Here is a 19283-nt window from a genome sequence, read left to right on the forward strand (position 1 = left end):
ATGAAATGACTTGATTTAATGAAGTCATTAAAAGAGCTCATACACATGACTTCTAGACAGCAGCTGGGGCACAGACCGAGGGCTACGTAAGCCCACCACCGTCTCCACTGTCACCGTCCTGACAGTGCCTCTAAAACCACCAAACTCATTTCAAGAAGTCAGCCTAACCCAACGTCAGTGCTAACCAGTGTCACAGCGAAAGCAGGGGACTCCGGAGAAACGCCCACATTCAACTCAAACTGGGAAATCACAGAAAGTCCTGTGATGCGGCATTTGAAGACTTGTGTTCTCACAGGTCCACTCAAAGCGCTGACCTCCCCTGCACCAGGCTGCCACCAACATGATCCTCAAAGCTGGGCTTGCCTCCTGCCTCACATGGCCTTCCCTCGTGAACACTTCAGCCGAAAACACACACGCTGTCCCTCACGCTCAGCCTTTAGAGCCAGAAGGTTGGTTGGATGCAACAGAAAATAAAGGCCTGGAAAGAGATTGTGCGCGTGGGCGCACGCAACCTGCAACCCCTATCACAGGGGCCAGCCTCACCCCTCCTCTGGGGTGCCCATGTGGGCCTCTGATCACGGGCTCTGAGTATGAGCTTTCAGCCGGGCATGCAAAAAATTAACATTCCAGCCACAGCTCACGGTTTGGTCCAAAGTCTTTGGACAAACAATACAAGTCAGCAGCCACCAACCCCAGCTACGATGCAGGTCAAGGAGGCAGCAGGGTGGCCAGACTGGCACGCCGGCTCTCCCTCAAGGATTCTTCTTTAGGCACCAGCACAGCAGATGTGTGCTGCAGCTGCCGCATCCACTGCCACAGAGCCTGGTCCACTCTCAAGTCCTTGGACTCCAGGACTTCACTCTGAAAAGCAAAGTCTGAATATTGTGCAAAAGAAGAAAAAAGTCTCCTGCGCACAGACGTCCCCTGCATCGTTTACAACACATATTTGGGGAAAACCAACGTGCACAGCAATGCCAGCTAATCCCTGCTTACGAAGCCACGGAGACGATGCTGGAGCTGCGTGGAAAACACGTGCTAAGACGAAGTGACAAGGACAGAATCAACAATCCACCTGACTCAATGTAACATTTACATCAACAAAGGCTCCACGCACACAGACTCCCCAAAAGCTCGTGCCTGGGATGATAAAAACACGAGTGGCTTTTTCCCTCCTTCCTGCTCAGCCTCCTATTACTACTGCTTTGGGGGGAACCAGCCTACTTCAAACCACTCATGCTGCCCACCTGAGGGCAGGAGTGGGACCAGGCGGGGTGCCAACTACTCCAGACTGAAGATCTGTGACTTTACCAACATCTGCCTCTACTGTGTGTCCTGAGGGTGGACCACCACCTACGGGGCAGTTCCAGCTCTCAGGGCGTTCCCTCTCCACCTGGGCGCCCAGCAAGAGGGCCCTGGAGGACCTTCAAGCACGGAGCCTCCTCCTTCTCAGGAGCTCTGGGAGCAGTCCTGAAGCCTACTGTTTTCCCGGCACAGTGGACCATGCAAGTGAGACTTTCAAGTTGCGGTGACCTCAGCAACAGGGTGAGCGCTAATGTGCTCCGACACTTAGGTGCCAGCGACTCTAAGAGCCTGACAAAGTGCGTCTGATCTCACCGACAGCCTCGTTTGCCAGGGCCTGCTTGTGCCCTTTACAACGGGGAAACTGACGTGGCACGAGGGGGTGCGGCCTGCCCTTCAGGGAACTGAGTCCAGCTGAGGACGGCTGGGGAGGAGCAGTCCCACTGCTCGGCTTAGGGTGTGAAGAGGGCCAGGAGACTCGGCGCCCATTCACCTGCCACCGCTTACCCGTGCGCATGCCAAGGCACATCAGCGTCACTCTCCTGGGACTTCCTGGAGATCCTAACACTATTATAAGTTTATAGATAGAGAAACAGATGCTCAGACGGAGGGACTCACTAATCCCAAGTCACGTGGCTGAGCCTGAGCTCTCTGGCCCCAAAGCCCATCCCCAACAATCATGCCATCGCTAACCCCGAGATGAAAGGCAATGAGGGTGCTACCAGGGGTCCGAGTGCACCTCAGTAAAACAAAACACATCCAGTGTCACACTCAACGTCACCAGAAGTGGTCAGCTCCCTGGGGAGGCCATCATCAGAGAGCACATAGCCATGTGGTGAGGAAAAAACACCAGTGGGTTTGAACAAAGGGATGGACCAGCCCCCCAGTGCAGGAGTGGGGCAGCGGGGAGGGAAGCTTCCGGAAGAGCCCAGACCTTCTCGACGCTCCTCACACCCACCTCTCACCCAGCTTCCTGGGCTCCTCACGGAAGGGCCACCATCTTTGAGTGAAACGCAGCGGACCAAATATTTCATTTCCTTTATTCTCCTCTTCCTGGTTTCACAAGTGTAGTAAAAAGTTAATGAATCTATAAATTGCTCACTGGCTTTAAAAAAAGAAAAAATAGTTAATGGAAATTTTAATGAAACGCCCGTCTGCACAACTGATAGGGAACCCAGGGTGGGAATACCTGGCACCTTGTGGCCCAAATGGGGACAAGAGTCTGAGAGCGGTCCCCAAAAGAAGTGGGGTTCAATGGCATCTCTAACCCCAGCTTCAGGGGTCACTTGAGTGACAGCCGTCCAGAGGGACACAGGTCACATCAGTAAGCAGGAAACCCTGTTTGTAGGGACAGGAGTATGCACTGAACGGTGCTCCTGAGGCACATGGCCAAGGTGGCATAAGGCATGACAACTGGAAAGCCACCATGTGCCCAAGAGCCTGTCGCCATCCAGCTGTCCAACGTCCCCACCTCTGGAGACACCAGGGTGGACAGGGATGAGCCCCAGGCCTTGGGGCACCAGGTCCCTAGCCAGACACCACCCTGATGCCCACTCTGGGTAGGTGGGCTGGAGCCACTGCAGACCTTATCTCTGACAGGCCCTCACTTTCACCTGGTGAAGAAAGAGGCTCCGAGAGGCTCAGTGACCACCCAAGGTCGCACAGTTCGACCAGTCCCATTGCAGCCCGTCATCATTCCTGAAAACCACCTCGGCCTTGCTGAGGCTCCTCTCAGGCCTTCCTGCCTCTGCTCAAGGCTCCTCCCGGCCAGGAACCTCCCCCTGTTGCCTGTCCCGCCTCTCTAGGGGGTTCCGTCTGTCCCCCTGTCCCCGACATCCCCTGCTCCAGCATCTTCTGCAGCAATCCCAGTTCCCTCCCCAGAGAGAACCACGCTCCTCCTCTGGGCTCTCACCTGCGCCAAGCCACACCTGACGTTCCGGACACCCGAGGGCTCCCAGACCCCCACACTCCCTGCTGGTCAGCCCTTCCCCCATCTTCCAAGCCCCCCTTGCACCAGGAAACCTCCCAGACGTCACCACCACCCTAGTCCCCAATGCCATCTCACCCTGCCACCAAAGGCAGGTCTGGAGCCCCTCTGATGTCTACTTGTCCCAATGATCCCAGGGCTCCATCACTGTCCACCTCCCTCCCCAGACTGAGGGCACACCAGAGGCAAGGACCAAGCCTCCTTTGCCAACCACCAGCCTGACCTGAAGAGACAGGAAATGCCAAGCACAGCAGGGGTGGGGGTGGGGGTGGGGGTGGGAGATGTCTCCCCACAGCATCCTCGCCACCCAGCCCCGCTCAAACCCTGGGCCAGGGCCAGCACTGGCCTCCCCAACCTTTTGGGGGAGGACCAAGGGGTCATCAACCCATGGCTGTTGGGCATCATGGAGCACTGGCAGAGAGGATGAAGAGTCATCACCTCCAAGGCCGTCGGTCTCCTCGCCTGCACCCTTCACCCTCCTGGCCTGCACCCTTCCCCCAGGCTCTCATGGAGCCAGCAGAGCCAGGACCCAGGAAGCAGAAAGCCAGGAGGGCAGGGACCAGGATGGGGAGTGGCCACAGCGCATGCTCAGGAGAGGAGACTGGGACTACGTGCGTCCTGGTGACATTCTGAGCCAAAGGCAAGCTACGTGGACAAACACAGGCACCAGCCTGCCAGCAACTGGGGACGAGAAATACCTGGAAATTACAAGTGCTGCTTCCAGTTTCCAGAGACTTTGACGCCTCTTGCTCTTTGTTTTTCCCCTAAACCAGTCACAATTAGCATGGAGGGATATAATTACGTTGTTAGTCTAATTGCCTGCTTGAAGCAGGATCTACGGGGGCTTAATGGAAGATCTGAAGGGGGGGGCAGATAAAATAAAAAGTCAGGATAATCACAGAAGAGACATGGCATGACTTTCTTCCCACATAGGTAGACCCAGGCATGGGCCCTGCCAGAGGCCTGGAACCGCCTCCCCGGCCAGCATCGCGGCCAGGCTGGGCGGGGACCAGAGCAACTCCGCTGAAAATTGATTTTGGAGATGCTGACCTAATTAATCAGTAAAAGGATCCTAGAAAGGCCCTCATATTTGGAGCCTTCGCACTATTATTGGCAGTGACACACTTACGTGTTGACGGGCAGTGTTTTCCCAGGTGGAGCCCCCCCCCCCCCCGAGTAGTGGCGGCTGATGGTGGCCATGTGGGGCCCTCTGCTGCAGGAGGGAGATGGACACACAGCCCTTGGGGCACAGAAGACACAGGGCAGCAGCCCTGAGTCTGGGATGGAGAGGAAGGTTCCCTTCCAGGGAAAGCGTCTACCTGACAGGTACCGAGCACCTGACAACAGGCATTCTAGCTGGACAGACCCTGCGGTGGGGGCGTGGGGGTACCTGCTGGAGGTACCAAAGGGCTCTGAGGGACTGTCCAGATGACACGGAGGAAGCAGTGTGCAGGGTGGTGTAGGGAAAGGGCCCCTCCCTGTCAGAGGACCATCCCAGCCACAGATGGCCCAGCAGAGGACTTGCCCTGGGAGACCCAGCCCTCAAGGGGAATGGGTTCCTTATTTTTCCAAGAGCACACAGCCTCCCTGTGGAAGGAGGGAAGCTCCGATACAGCAGTCACAAGCCCAGGTGATTGCACGGCGATGACGGCCACCATCACAATGGCCTCCCTCTGTTCCTGAGCCTTCTCCTCCCATCATCCACTTAATCCCATCGCAACTCTGGACAGGGGACCAGGAAGCCCACGTTCAAGTTTGATCTCTGTAACGTCAAGGCTGAGAAAACAGGCAGAGATCAACTGCCCCCTGTCCTTGAGCTTCCCTCCTGGGGACAAGGGGGTGAACCCAAGATCGAACAGTGACTTTAAGTACAGAAAGCTTCCCGGACAAACCAGTGAGATGCAGAGACAACTGACCCAGGCCTGACCCTGGGGACACCCTCATCCTAGCAGCGCACAGCCTTCCCTGTCGTGACCAGCAGTGCCTTCTGTACCTGCCACCTGGTAGGAACACCCAGGTGCACCCAGCATAGTGCACTCCACGTGCGAAGGGGCAAACAGTGGGCTCAGACATGAGGGTCCATCAAACAACTGATGGACCCTTCCCTGGCGACTGCCAGGTGGGTTTAATGAAATAACATGCCACAGTGTTTTTGTTTGTTCGTTTGTTTTCTGTTTTTTGTGATGCTAGGGATTGAACCCAGGGCCTTCTGCATACAAGGCAAGCACTGAGCCATGTCCCCAGCCCAACACGTCACCTTGTAATGCACTAGGTTTCCATCTGAAACAGCTCAGGTTGGGGACTGCAGGAGAGGACTTTTGGAATCCTTCTTGAACCTTCCACTTCCCACACCTGTCCTCATGCCCTCCAACCTGACCACTGTAAAGCTGTGAGGCGCAGGGCCTCGGTGACACTCTAAAGCCCTGACCCTTGCACGGCAGAGTGGGGACCTGGACTTCCCACAAGGCGTGGGAAAGGCAGGCTCTGCTCCAAGTCCCAGGGCTGCCGGGGAGAAGCAGGCCGTGCCGGGCCTTCTGCCCCTTCCTGTCCGGGCTGACCGTGGCAGTGGGGGTGCTGGAGGTTCCACGCACCAGTCATGAAGCTGCGCTGCCCAGGAGGCCTGGAGCAGAAACACCCAGGAACCCAATAAAGATGAGGGTGGGAGGCTGCTCTGCTGCTGGAGAGGCCGCGGCGTCCCCCTCCACGCAGCCCACATGCTCTGCCCATGGCCCAGGGAAACGAGCCGCCATGCTGATGCTTGGTCAAGAGTGACAAGACCAGAGGGACTTCATCCTGGACCTCCCCTCTGCCTCCCATCCTCCCAGCTCCTTGACATAAAGGACTAAAATGTCTGAAGTGGCCATGGTTCCCTTGAAGGGGACAGGGAGGCAAAAGAGCAAAAAATTTTATTTACAATAAAATGTGACAACACAGGTGTCGCGCTCCGTTCTCTAGGCCAGACTGGCAGCTGCTTCCCATTCTGAAGGGCAGAATGTGCAAAGTCCCCTGGGGGCATCCAGCCTCAGGTGACATGGTGGACCGCCTGGCCCGTGGCCCAGCACTGAGCTGCGGAAAGCACAGGGCAGGACTGGCGGCTCAGGCGCGCTGTCAGTCATCCGGTCATCACTGGAGGCATGTTCTAGTAGGGTCCGCTGTGCCAAGCTCTGTGCTGGGCTTTGGAGACTGAGGTGGCGATAAGGTGGACATCTCAGGGAATCTGCTATCCAGGAGGGCCTTCCCGACACCAGGCGAGGGTCACTACGTGAGCAGCGGTGTACTGCGCACCATGCCCTCGATGCCCTTCGGTGCCTAGAGTCAGGTGCGGATGTTACTCAATGGTGTAGATGGCGAGGCCAGAGCACAAGATCAAGGGTCCTCTGGAGTGCAGGACCAGGTTCAGACCAGCCCTGTTCCAATCCCGAATCCCCTGACCATCCCAGCCCAGCCGCGGAGGAGGAGTTACCCAAAAGCCAGAGAAACCCACACGGGCATGAGCTCAACTCCTACTTCCTCCTCCAAACCATCCCAAGTGCCTCCTGTGCAGTGGGTGCATTTGTGCCACTGGGTAACACGGGCCTCCGCTCAGCAAGAGGAGGGAGACGTGGTCTCTGTCATCCTCAAACAGAACCAGGATGTGAGAACAAAGGAGAGCTGGGCGGCGGCGGCTACGGGCTCCTCAGGAAGCAGGTCTTTCTGGAACCTCCTAGGGACGGGGCTCCCAGGAAGAGGAGGGGAGTCTGTTGCTGGAAACGGGCAGGCACCTGTCACGCAGCGTATGGAGGGAGCGAGGTCCAGAAAGGACTGCAGGACAACTGACCGGGGGTCCTCTCAGCTCTGAGAAGACGGATGTGCAGCCACTCCTGGCACTATCACCTGGTGTCACTATCACCGCAGTGCGCCCCCACCGCGCACTGGTAATTACACACTGGGTCAGGGCCGGGCGCCTCCCTCCAGACGCCCCGTGAGCCAGCCGGGCAGTGGAGGTGGGGCATCCTGGAGGAGCCAGGCAGAGGGCTGTCTCCGTGAACTCACAGGAAGTCCCAGGACTCCGCTGCTTCTTGGAAAACAGTTTCTGGACTTGTCACCAATAAATCATCTCAACCTTTTCTTTCTTTTTTTTAAAGGCTCCCCCAACTTCACTAATTGCGTTCACTGCCTTTTTCTCCATAAATTTAATTAACTTGTGATGCGACCTTGGGTTAGGCAAGCCACTGCCCTCCTTCAAACTCAGTTTCCCTCTCTGTAAAACAAGAGCAGGGCTACACCCCCCCACCCCCGTGCCCCGACAGTTCCAGCATCCAGGGACTCGATGGGGCTGAGCCCTTGACCTTGATATTCCGGGCTGCACTGCCAGGAACTCCCCAGAGAACCAAGACCCTCCTGCCCTCAGCCCGACAGTGGCACTGGCTCTGAAGGCCTTGCCCCCTTCAAGATGAAGGGGCAGTCGGCCTAACCCGGCAAGGTCCTCTCCATCCCCCATGGACCTCCGGAGGGCTCCCTGTCACTGCTCCCTTACACCATCCCCACTGTGACACCACCACCCACTCTCCCACTGTTGCCAGGAGGCGGCCAAGGAACGCAACAGCTGATCCCCACGGAGCACCCAATTTATTCCAACATCCGTGGGACACGCGAATGGATGAAGAGCTTATTGGGAAGCATCTCTGCCCCAGAGGGTGGGAGAGAGAGCAGAGGAGAGCAGGGCGGGGCACGTGTCCAAGGAGAAGTCCCTGAGGTGGGATCCGGGTGGGGCGCAGGGGCCCACTGGTGTCCGGGTGTCTTCGGGTGTCCTCCTGCCTGAGGGGTCCGGGAGGCGGCGGCCAGGGCAGGTTGCACTTCTCGCTCCAGCAGCTGGCCCTCATGAGGTAGAACCCGGGCCACCTGTCTGTGGACAATGAGAGGGGCTAGGAGTCCGAGTCGCCCACCCTGTGGTGCCCAGGTGGACCTAACCCTGGTGGCACCCCCCAAGGGCAGAGGGTGTCCATTCATCCTTTGGAGATGACACTCATCAAGGCACACGTGAGACCCAAGGCAGCACCGCTCCACCTACTTGGCTCCGTGGGCGTCTCAGCTGGGCGCTGGCCAGGGAGCCACTCTGTTTTTGAAGAATCTTCTGAGGGCCTGACCTCTGGTGGGGGCAGGTCCCGGGGGGTCCCTGGGTGCTGGTGCTGGTGGTGGCGCGGGCCCTCCAGCTGCAGGAGCCACTCTGTTGGAACGTCCGGAGCCAGTCCTGGGGGCCTGCACGCAGCAGCACAGCCTCGCCAGACAGGTGGCCATCCTCCGGACCACTTCCCTCCATCCCCTGGCGGTGTCACGGGTCAGGCCAGGGGTCCTGGAGCCAGCATGGGGTTGCGCGGTGGAGGAGGAGCTGGGATCCGGTGCCAGGGCTTGGAAGGACCCGGGCAGAGGGGCCGTGGGGCCGGGAGCAGGGACGCTGGCCGACAGGCTGCACAGCATGATGGCGGGCAGGCTGGCTCTCCTGCTGCCCACCTGCCCTGAAGGCTTGAGCTCCTCAGGCTGCTGCTGCTGCTGCTGCTGCTGCTCACAGGCCGAGAGGGGCCAGGAGCGCATGGCCGGCCTGCTGACGCCCCACCTTGGGCCCAGAGTCAAGCTGGAGGGGATGGACAGGGACGGGCAAGGCCCCACCTGTGGCCGCCCAGGCATCTGCAGCCGCACCTGGCAGCCCGCCCCCCGGGTTTTCTGGTGGCCCAGCAGGAGGTAGGTGGCCATGGCCTGGTTGAACTGGCGCGTCGCCACCGACACCCAGGTCTCCTGCAGCCCGTAGCCCAGGTCCAGCATGGCCAGCAGGATGGAGGTGTCCGGGCGCTTGGGGAGCAGCTCGGCGGGAGGACTCGGGCAGCGTTCCCCATCCTGGCTCAGCCACGGGTGCCCCAGGATCTGCTGGAGCGTGGGCCTGTGCGCGGGCTCCAGGGTCAGCATCCAGGACACCAGGCTCTGCGCCTCGTCGGACAGGTGGAACGGGAGGTGGTACCTGGCCTGCAGCACCTGCTCCTTGGCCTCCGCATAGCTGGCCCCGGTGAACGGGACGCTGCCCGTGAGCATGAGGATCAGGAGGACACCCAGGCTCCAGACGTCCACCGCGGGGCCGTCGTAGGGCTCTCGCCGGTGCAGCTCCGGGGCCCAGTAGGCCACGGTGCCGCAGAGCAGGCCCAGCTTCTCTCCGGCCCTGAACCTGCAGGCCAGGCCGAAGTCGCACAGCTTGGCGCGGCCCGCGGCATCCAGCAGCACGTTGTCCGCCTTCACGTCCCGGTGCGCGATGCCCTGCGCGTGGCAGTAGCCCACGGCGCTGGCCACCTGCCCGAACAGCATGCGGGCCTCGTCCTCCCACAGGCCCACGACCTCCGGGATGTGCTGGCCCAGCTGGCCCCCAGCCATGTCCTCCATCACCGCGTAGGCAGTGCCGGGGGTCTCCACGATCTCCAGCAGCTGCACCACGTGCGGGTGCTCCAAGCCCTTCATGATGTCCAGCTCCGACAAGACCCAGGACAAGGTGGCCCCCGCCCCCTTCCGCAGGACTTTCACGGCCACCTTCGTCCCCGTCAGGATGTGTCGGGCCAGGAAGACCTTGGCAAAGCTGCCCTGCCCGACGACCCCCAGGGGCTCATAGCGGCCCGTGAGGGCTTCCTCCAAGGAGGAGCAGGCCGCGAGGTCCCGACACACCCTCCGCACCACACTACGCTCACTGCTCTCTCTAGACATCCTCCGCCCCACGCCCACTAAGCCCGCTAGCTAAAAACAAACACAACAAACAAAGCAAAGAACACAAGCAAAACTAACACAACAAAGCCCAACAGAAAGCCCCAAATCAAAGAACCAACCCGAGACCGCAACCAGAACCACCAAACCACCAACCACCAAACGCGCTAACTATGGGAGTCCCACAGGTCACTGCCTAGAGCTTCCTGTGCTTGTGGACAAGGTCCCAGCCTCGTCCCGGCCTTATATCCCCGCTGGCTCAAGGGCCTCACAATGCTGGCCCCTGTGAGGTCACAGCCAGGAGTGGCCCACTCACACCTGGGGGTGGCCCACGGTGGCATCTCCCACTCGGGCCTCCGGGACCTTGGCCACCTTCCTGGTCAGAACAAGGAGGGTCTGTGGAACCTCGGTGCTCCCGTGTGTTCGGGACCCCGACCTCTCCTTGCTGAGAAAGGAGGAGCTGGACCAGGCCCCGGGGCCCGTGCCTCGCCAGTACACAACTCTGTCGTGGCTTTCGCCCCGTGAAGACCCCACCCCAGGTCCTCTGGAGCCATTCAGCGCCCGTCTCCTCCAACTCGGACAGACTGCTGTCCAGAGCGTGGTAGCAGTCCCCTCACGCCAGGACGCTGGTGCGGGTCGCTCTGCCCCCTGAGATCCAGGGCCACATTCCCGACCTCTGTGGGGTGTGGGGGCCAGGTCAGGCGCCTGCCTCATCATTGCCCCACAGGGTCCTATCAGGTCACTTGTTAGAACCCTGCCTGCAGCCCACAGGAGTGAGTGTGAGTCATCTTCCAGGGATGAAGGCCGAACCTGCCAGCCAAGAACCCTAGGGCCAGCAGGTGCCCTTCCTGGGGTGCAGAGAGACAGAGGCGTCCCTGATGCCCGGGGCCCTTCCCACTGCTCTGTCCATAGAGCCTTAGCTGGCTGTTTGGGAACCTCACAGACTGACCGCTCCCCCCTCTGGGACCTGAGGCGTCCACGTGTCAGGCACCAGGAGGCCGGGTGTCTAGGGAGGTCTCGCTCTCTCCTTCCGGCGAGGGACCTTGTTGCCGTGTCCCACACCACATGGCTGAAAGGCCGAGGACTGGGCTCCTTCAGTCCCTTTCCCTGCTCTCCTCCCTTCTATCCTCCTTGGTCATAGTCATGGAGACCCCAAGGTCACGCATGTGAGGCCAGCGCTCAACTCCTGAGCCACTTTCCCAGCCCTTTCTAGTGTCTTTGACGAAGGATCTCACACACTTGCCTAGGCAGGTCTTGAACTGCCAATGCCCCTGCTAGGCCTCCCCAACCCACAAGTAAAAAAGCAGTCACCACCTTGCCCACCGTCACATGTCTGTGTCTGTCTCTGTGTGTTTCTGTGTGTGTGTGTGTGTGTGTGCATGAGCACACCTGAGACCAAACGCGACCATGTGTGGTGCAGAGGGTAGAACCAGGGCCTAGTTGCTGGCCAGAGGAGGTCCAGCCCTGAGGCGCACATCCCCTTGGGAAGCCAGGGCCCCAGGGCCTCACCCTCCTGAAGGACCACAACACCACACCCTCAAAGGGAGGGGAGTTTCATCAGCACTTTTGGAGAAACACACTCCTCAAAGCACGGCCCTGGGAAACCAAAGGCAAGGGACTCGGTCTCCCCTGCACCTGCCCTTCACGAGAGGAGTCCCTGGTGGTGGACTGAACGACCTTAGGCAGGGACTCAGAGATGGGTGAAGACACAGGGGTCTCTGGAAAGGTCTGTTCCTGGCAAGTACAAAAGCTGGCCTCACTTTTCTTGTCCACAGGGAAGGGACCGATTCAGAAGACTCAGTGGAGGGTCTGTGGTACCAAACCCACCAGGAACACACGGGTGGCTCTGTGACATCAGAGACCCAGGGGGAGGGGGTGGGGTTCGCATCTAGTACAGGATGGAAGTGAGGCTGCCCTCCATTCACATAAGACAGGGATCTCTGACCCACGTCAAATGGAAACCCCGCGGGGATCACAAAGAAAGGGGGACAGAGCCCACACCCCGAGTCGAAGGGATGGGAATTGAAAGGTTCACTCCAAACACTAGACCCGGAAAACGGCTCCTCCCAGCCAGCCCTGCACTCCTGGGGGCTGGGGGCTCTGGCCACACACCCTCCCCTGCCCACACCTGCGCCCCAGCTCCCCCACCCATAGGTGGTCCTGCTCCCTGCTCAGCAGCCCTGGGGAGCTCAGGGTGGCAGGCTGAAGGGCCCGTCCCCGGGTCAGGACGCTCACAGGGACGGTCCCGCGCAGCCGAAGGCCTAGAGAGGTTAAAGCTTCACCAGGGCAAGAGCCAGGCCCTGGCAGGGACATTCAGAGGAGGGACCAAGCGGCAGCCTCCAAGCCACTCTGGGGGAGGCACCCACAGCTCTACCCTGACTGCCCCCGGGGCCTGCGACACGGTGCCTCCTCGTGCCACTCTGGGTGTCCCCCCAGGGTGGGCTTGGGCTTGTGGCTCCTCTGTCCAGGGTTCCCTTCTGAAAGTGGTGACCGGGCACCATCAGTGTCAGGCCAGGCACAAGGTCTGCCTTTCTGCCCCCCACCCAGCCTCCTCCCCTGGGACCACTCTGGGTCACGTGTTGCCCTTGGGGACCTCCGGAGGGCTCCCTGTCACTGCTCCCTTACACCATCCCCACTGTGACACCACCACCCACTCTCCCACTGTTGCCAGGAGGCGGCCAAGGAACGCAACAGCTGATCCCCACGGAGCACCCAATTTATTCCAAGATCCGTGGGACACGCGAATGGATGAGGAGCTTATTGGGAAGCATCTCTGCCCCAGAGGGTGGGAGAGAGAGCAGAGGAGAGCAGGGCGGGGCACGTGTCCAACTGTACAAAGTCTGCACCTCAATTTTCCAGATTGTACTGAACATGTGGTTGAAATAAAACTCTAATTTTTTTAATATGAAAACCACATCCTCTATTACATTCTGGGTCTCTCTTCTAACAGATGGTGATGTCTCTGCCTCGGGGCTGTGAGCACTGTACTGAGAGAACTCTAAAATGCCACAGGTACCAGCCTCTGAGATGGTGTCCCCAGCCCTCCAGGTTCCCAGGGAACAGTGAGGTCCCCATGTGGCTTCAAACAACTCCTAACAATTTCCTCTGGATCCCGGAGCACCGGCGAGCAGGCCAGCGTCACATGAGTGGGAGACAAGACTCTGCCCTCCCGGTGCCGTGCCAGGCTCCTCTTTCCATGAACCATGCCCCACACCTTCAGATTCAGCCTCAAGCGAGCAGAACCCGTTAGCCGCTCTCGCCATGGACACTACACACTGTGAGGTCACCTACCAACGGCAAGCAGCAGCTGCTCCACGTGTCCAGAAGTCTCCCGGTCGATGGTCTCCTCAATCTGGAACCCCGATATGGTCATGTACTTGTCAAACACTAGGAAAAACGAAAGGAGTTTTGACTCACACAACCATGGATCCTTCCAGCAATCAGAGTTCTCGCTGCGCGGCTCTTCTCCTACCCAGCGCCTTGTCTCTGAGGGAGCCTGTGCTCGGGCTCAGGTGCCAAGCCAGCAGCGACAGTTCACGGCGCTCTCTGCCCACTGACCTCCCAGCCCCCTGCCAGTCCGGACCAGAGGGACCTCAAGGGGAGTCTGCTGTGGGGACTCTGAGATGTCCTCCTCTTCCTTACAAAAAGTGACGGAAATGACTGGTTTACCCCTTTCTTTTCTTCTCCATGTGAAAATGGTTAGTTCAGAGCTACAGCAACTGTCTCGTGACGACGAGGCAGATGGCATGAGAAGGAAACCAAGACACCGAGGACAGCGGGGTAGGAAACCAGGACGATCCCAGGTCCTGCCAAGCCCGCCTCAGAATCCACCTGCAGAACTGAAGCCACCATGTGGGCTCCGTCACCTGCTCCTGAACACATTCTCAGCTGAGAGCATAAGTCCCGGAGACAACCCAGAAGCGGGGTCTCAGATCCACCATCCTGGAGGAAACACCCGAGTGAGCCGCCACTCATGGTCTGTGACTGAGGGACGCCCCAGAGCCCGACCCTCACCACCCTCCGGAGACGGGGGCTTAAGCTCCTGGTTCCGTAAGTCACAGCAGCGGTAAAGGGAGTCAGCAGACCTGCCCAGGTGGCACAGGGTGCCTCAGAGACCAGGGCAAGGCCACAGGGCAGCGTGTCCGCCACCCAGCCTCTTTCACTCACCCCTTCTCAAGTGCGACACACTCCGTGTTCCGAAGATGGTAATGAACTTCTCCTCGTCGGTGCCCCACTTGAGCTCTCCGGCCTGAAACAGCGCCTGCAAGCATTCCCGCCTCCGTCAGGAAGGCCCTCTGCGACCCCCAGGCCCTGAGCCACCGTGCAGCTTCCTGCAGACCACACGTGCTTGCCGCACGTCTGGCCCTGTCCATTCCTCCCGTCTCCAACTCTCAACTCGGCCTCCGGGGTTTGGAGCGCCACTGGGGCTCGCCAGGATTCACAGGTCAGGTCGAGGTGACAAAGCACAGCACCAGGCAAGACTAGGTCTGCCCAGAATGCCTTCTGTGACTTCCAATTTTGGGGGGAGGAGATTTCTGATCATCTCACTGCGGTCCATCCACTTACGTTTGGGAAATCCTAAGCAGGAGTTCCAGGACCTGGAGGATCCAGGATCTGCTCCTGTCTGACTTGGGCTACGCTGTTCAACAGGCAGCCACCGGGCTTTCTCTTTGCCACTGAGTTACCAGGCTGGCCGAGGGAGACCCCTGCTCCCCTGGGAGCCCCATGCCGTAGCCGTTCTCGGGAGGCCCACCCACGGCTGGCTCAGCGGGTCTCCTGCAGCCATCTGAGAAGACCTGGGCCTGCTTCTCAGGCCACCACTGGAAACCTTCCAGAGCGCCCACTCCTGGAGCGGGAACAGGAGACTCAGCCCGCCCCCCCCCCCACAAGGAATTAATGCTGGGAAAGTAAGAAGGCGCCTCAGCCCTGAACAAAGCCCCCCCAGGGGAGTGCGACTTGGAGCTCAGCTGGACGGTGGCTCCGCCCTGCAGATGGCGGAGGAGATGAGGAGGGGTCCAGCTGGGAACACTGGACTGCTGTGCAGAGCGACAAGGTCAGCTGGGCTGCCCTGCTCTTGAGTGGGGCCGGGGCCGGGGCCGGGGCCCGTCCTCACCCACTGCAGGAACGGCCCCTGGCTATGTGGACGGCTCACGCACTGCTCACTTCCCTGCTGAGGGCCCACTGAGTGCTGTGAGCTGGGCAGCTCTGCGGCCCCTGAAGGGCAGGGGGGCGCTTCAGCGTGAGGGGCAGTGCAGTGGCAGAAGGCCTGCGGTGCAGTGGGCCTTCCTGTGTGGGCCACCTGACCCCTGGAGGTGACTTGGGGCTACCTGCAAAGTGCCCGTGCTGAGGGCTCAGCAGGAGAAGCAGGCCGAGGCGCAGGGAGAGCGCCGGGAGAGCCGGGGCAGGGGTGCGGACGTCCACATTAGGAACGGGCTCTACCTGGGGACAGCGGACCCAGGAGGGTCCTCGGAGCTTACGCAGGAACAGGAAGCAGGCCTGCGTCTGGCAAGGCGGGTGGGTGAGGGTCAACAGGCAGCAAACCGCCCTCGGCTCCTCCCCGCAGCCAGGCAGAGAGGGCAGCACTCACACCCCCAACACAGCTGCCCAAGAGACGGGGTGCTCTCCTCACTGCACCAGCACGTCAGGCCACAGGCCAGCGGGCCACTGTGCAAGCCCTGGAGAGGGCCCACGGCGCTGCCCGCTTCCCTGAGGACCAAGACTGCCACAGGAGGGGCAGGGGGACGCCAGGCGACTCGGGAACCCAAGCAGCCCCTCGTTCCCCACCCCCGGGCCTCGGCTCCAGGTGCAGACTTCCTGACACACAGCTCCTGCACCTGGACACCTCGTAAGCCACACGGAGACCACACAGGGTCTGAGAGTCTGCCAATGTGACATTTGGGAGCCACTAACACCTGGCTGACAGAAGAGAAGTACCGGCCAGGCCGGGCAGTGACATCTGCGGCCCAGCCACAGGAGCCCGAGGCCGGAGGGCTGCAAGTTCCAGGCCAGCTGGGCAACTGGGCGGGGCCCCGTCTCAATAAACAAGGGGTCTTGGGGTGCAGCTCAGCAGAGTGCTTGCCTAGCAAGTGTGCGGCCCCAGCACCACAGAAAAACAAAACGGAGGGACGACATTGTTTAGAATTCTTCCAAAGGACAGGCAGGAGCACTGCAGATGCTAGGTGACCCGCCACCACTCATGGGACAGGACGACACACACCTTCAGACGCGATCCTTCCTTCTTACCCCTTCCTAAGAGACCTACTGCCCCGTTACCAGTGGGGTCAATAACACTGGGTGGTTGCCGTTGTTTTTTTGCAAAATTCTTTGTTTTTTGAATGTTTCATAACAACAAAAAAGGAATGATATGTCTAGGTGGAACTCACTGAGAGGAGAGCAGGGCGGGGCACGTGTCCAAGGAGAAGTCCTTGAGGTGGGATCCGGGTGGGGCCTAGGGGCCCACTGGTGTCCGGGTGTCTTCGGGTGTCCTCCTGCCTGAGGGGTCCGGGAGGCAGCGGCCAGGGCAGGTTGCACTTCTCGCTCCAGCAGCTGGCCCTCGTGAGGGAGACCCCAGGGCCACTTGTCTGTGGACTCAGAGAGGGGCTAGGAGTCAGAGTCACCACCCCCTTGCTCCTATGTGGACTTAGATAGAATTATAAACTAATTAAGCAAAGTTTCAGGGTATAAAATAAACACAATAAATAAGTTGGTTTCCTGTACATCAATGACGAATTAGCTCTATGGGATTTCCTGAAATCTAAGCTTTAACAATAGCCATCAAAATTAATATAAAATAAAATACCTGGGAATCAATCTTAACAAAATTGTCAGTTGATCTGTATAATGAAAACTGAAGAACACAAAAGAGAGTTATTGCAGGAGATCATAGAAAATGGAAACATCTCCCATGTTTTTGAATAGGCAGAATTAATATTGACCATGTGGCCATATTACCCACAGTTCTCTATAGATTTCATGCCATTCCTACAGGATTCTAATGATGTTTTCTATAGGAATATGAAAGGTAACCATGAAATTTGTTTGGACAAATAAGACATCCAGAATAGACAAAGCAATTCATTTGCAAGAAAAATGCAGAAGGCCTCACAATATCAGACCTTAAATTATATCACAGATCTGCAGAAACCAAAATGGCACGTTATTGGCACCAAAACAGACAAGACCACCAATGGAACAGAAGACCCAAGGAGAAACCCACAATTACCTCATAGAAGACAAAGGTGCCATCAACATATATTGGGGAAAAGATAGTCTCTTCAACAAATGGCCCAGGGAAAAGTGGAAATCCATATGTAGTAGAACAAAACTGAACCCTGTCTGTCACCCTGCAGAAGACTCAGGTCAAAGTGCATCAAGGATCTAGGCATTAGACCAGAGACCCTGCGCTTACTAGAAGACAAAGTAGGTCCACCTCTCCATCACCTCAGCTTAGGAACTGAGTTCCTCAATAAGACTCAAAAAACTCAAGAAGTAAAATCAAGAATCAATCAACGGAAGGGTCTCAAACTAAAAGTCTTCTTCATTGCAAAGGAAACAAGAACCTGAAGAGAAAGCCTACAAAATGGGAGAGATCTTTACCACCTGCTCCTCAGATAGAGCATCAATCTCCAGGTTGTCCAAAGAAGTTAAGGAACTTTTAACAACAACAAAATAGAACCCACAAATGACCCAATCACTAAATTGGCACAGGAACTGAACCGGCCCTTCACTGGTAAGGAAATATGAAGGGTCAAGAATATATGAAAAAACGTTCAACATCTCTAGCCATCACAGAAATGCAAGTTAGAACTACAATGAGATCACTTCTCATTCCAGTCAGAATGGCCACCATCAAGAACACAAGTAGCAATAACTGTTGGCAAGGATGTGGGGAGAAAGGTACTCTCATACATTGCTGGTGGGACTGCAAATTAGTTCAAGCACTGTGGAAAGCAGTAAGGATATTCCTCAGAGAACTTAGAATAGAACCTCCATTTGACCCAGTTATCCCACTCCCTAAAATCAGCATAGTACAGTGACCCAACTACATCAAAGTTTGTATCCAATCAATTCACAGTACTAAGCTATGGATCTGACCTATGTGTCCTTCAATACATGAATGGATAAAGAAAATGTGATACACACACACACACACACACACACAGACAATGATATATTACTAATGTATAAAGAAGAATGAAATTATAGCATTTGCTAGTAAATGGATGGAACTGGAAAATATGAAATAAGCCAATCCCAGAAAACCAAAAGCCAAATGTTCTCTTTGATTTATGGATGCTAAGCCACAACATGGCAGCAGGGAGAAAAGAAAGAAATCCATTGGATTAGACGGAAGGGAGAGGGAGGAGAATAGGAAGGTAGTAGAATTAATTGGACATAACATTCTCAGTCTTGTTGACTACATGACCATGGTTATTTTGCAATATGTACAATCACAAGAATAGGATCCTAATTAGAATAAGTTATACTCCCTGTATGTACAATATGCCAAAATGCATTCTACTGTATATGTAAAAAGAACAAGTAAAAATCAAAATTTTTCAGCAACAAGTAGCTTAGGTTGATCAAAATATAAATCATTTACATTTTTAAATATATATTTTTTGTTGTAGATTGATACAATATCTTTATTTTATTTTATTTTTCTTATGTGGTGCTGGGGATTGAACTCAGTGCCTCAAGCATGCTAGACAAGCACTTGACCACTAAGCCACAACCCCAGCCCTAATCATGTGCATTTTAAAACACTATTTGTAATAATCCTTAACAAAATTTTATTTCAACCTAAAAAATGTGATAGATATATGAGTATTACTCAGCTATGAACAAGAATGACATTATTTCATTTCCTGGTTAATGGGTGGAACTGAAGAGATCATGCTAAGTGAAGCAAGCTAGACTCAGCACGTCTGGGAATGAGTATTTTCTCTCAGAGGTAGAAGAGAATTAAGGATAAAAGGGGTGGGTTAATCCTACAAAATACGGGAGAGGTCAGTGGAGCAGAGAAAGGGTTGAGGAGGAGGGAGGAGGGACAGGTCAAAGGAAGAAGAGTGGAAGGAATCTGGTCAAACTTTCCTGTTCCTGTACGGACGGACCTCAGTGAATCTCACCATCATGTGTATGCAGAATGCACTGATGTTGAAAAATTATAACAGGAGAACATTCAGTTAGGAAAGGGGGAAGGAGGGGGGAAGGGAAGAGGGAATTCCTGAGGACTGAATTGGAGCAAATCATGTCTCATGGTTCTATAATCATGTCAAAA

General features: G+C 56.9%; 2 protein-coding genes across 2 annotated transcripts in view; both read right to left on the reverse strand.

Moving 5' to 3' along the window:
• Window positions 1-7875: 7875 nt before the first annotated feature.
• On the reverse strand, window positions 7876-12678 carry LOC139706450 (sperm motility kinase 2B-like). Its single transcript, XM_071614711.1, has 2 exons — window positions 8337-12678; window positions 7876-8171 (listed from the first exon to the last, which is right to left on the reverse strand). Exon 1 carries the CDS (start codon window positions 10004-10006, stop codon window positions 8354-8356), a length of 1653 nt encoding a protein of 550 aa, XP_071470812.1. The 5' UTR covers window positions 10007-12678; the 3' UTR covers window positions 7876-8171; window positions 8337-8353.
• Window positions 12679-12701: 23 nt separating this feature from the next.
• Window positions 12702-19283, reverse strand: part of LOC139706451 (annexin A5-like) — a 43770-nt gene continuing 37188 nt past the window's right edge. Inside the window, exons 7-9 of the mRNA XM_071614714.1 lie at window positions 16387-16642; window positions 14171-14264; window positions 12702-13390 (exon numbers count right to left, since the gene is read on the reverse strand). Coding sequence (XP_071470815.1) covers window positions 13287-13390; window positions 14171-14264; window positions 16387-16642 — 454 coding nt within the window. The 3' untranslated portion in view covers window positions 12702-13286. The remainder of the gene's footprint in view (window positions 13391-14170; window positions 14265-16386; window positions 16643-19283) is intronic.

Source organism: Marmota flaviventris, chromosome 7 (assembly GCF_047511675.1).
Source record: "Marmota flaviventris isolate mMarFla1 chromosome 7, mMarFla1.hap1, whole genome shotgun sequence".
Lineage (NCBI taxonomy): Eukaryota > Metazoa > Chordata > Mammalia > Rodentia > Sciuridae > Marmota > Marmota flaviventris.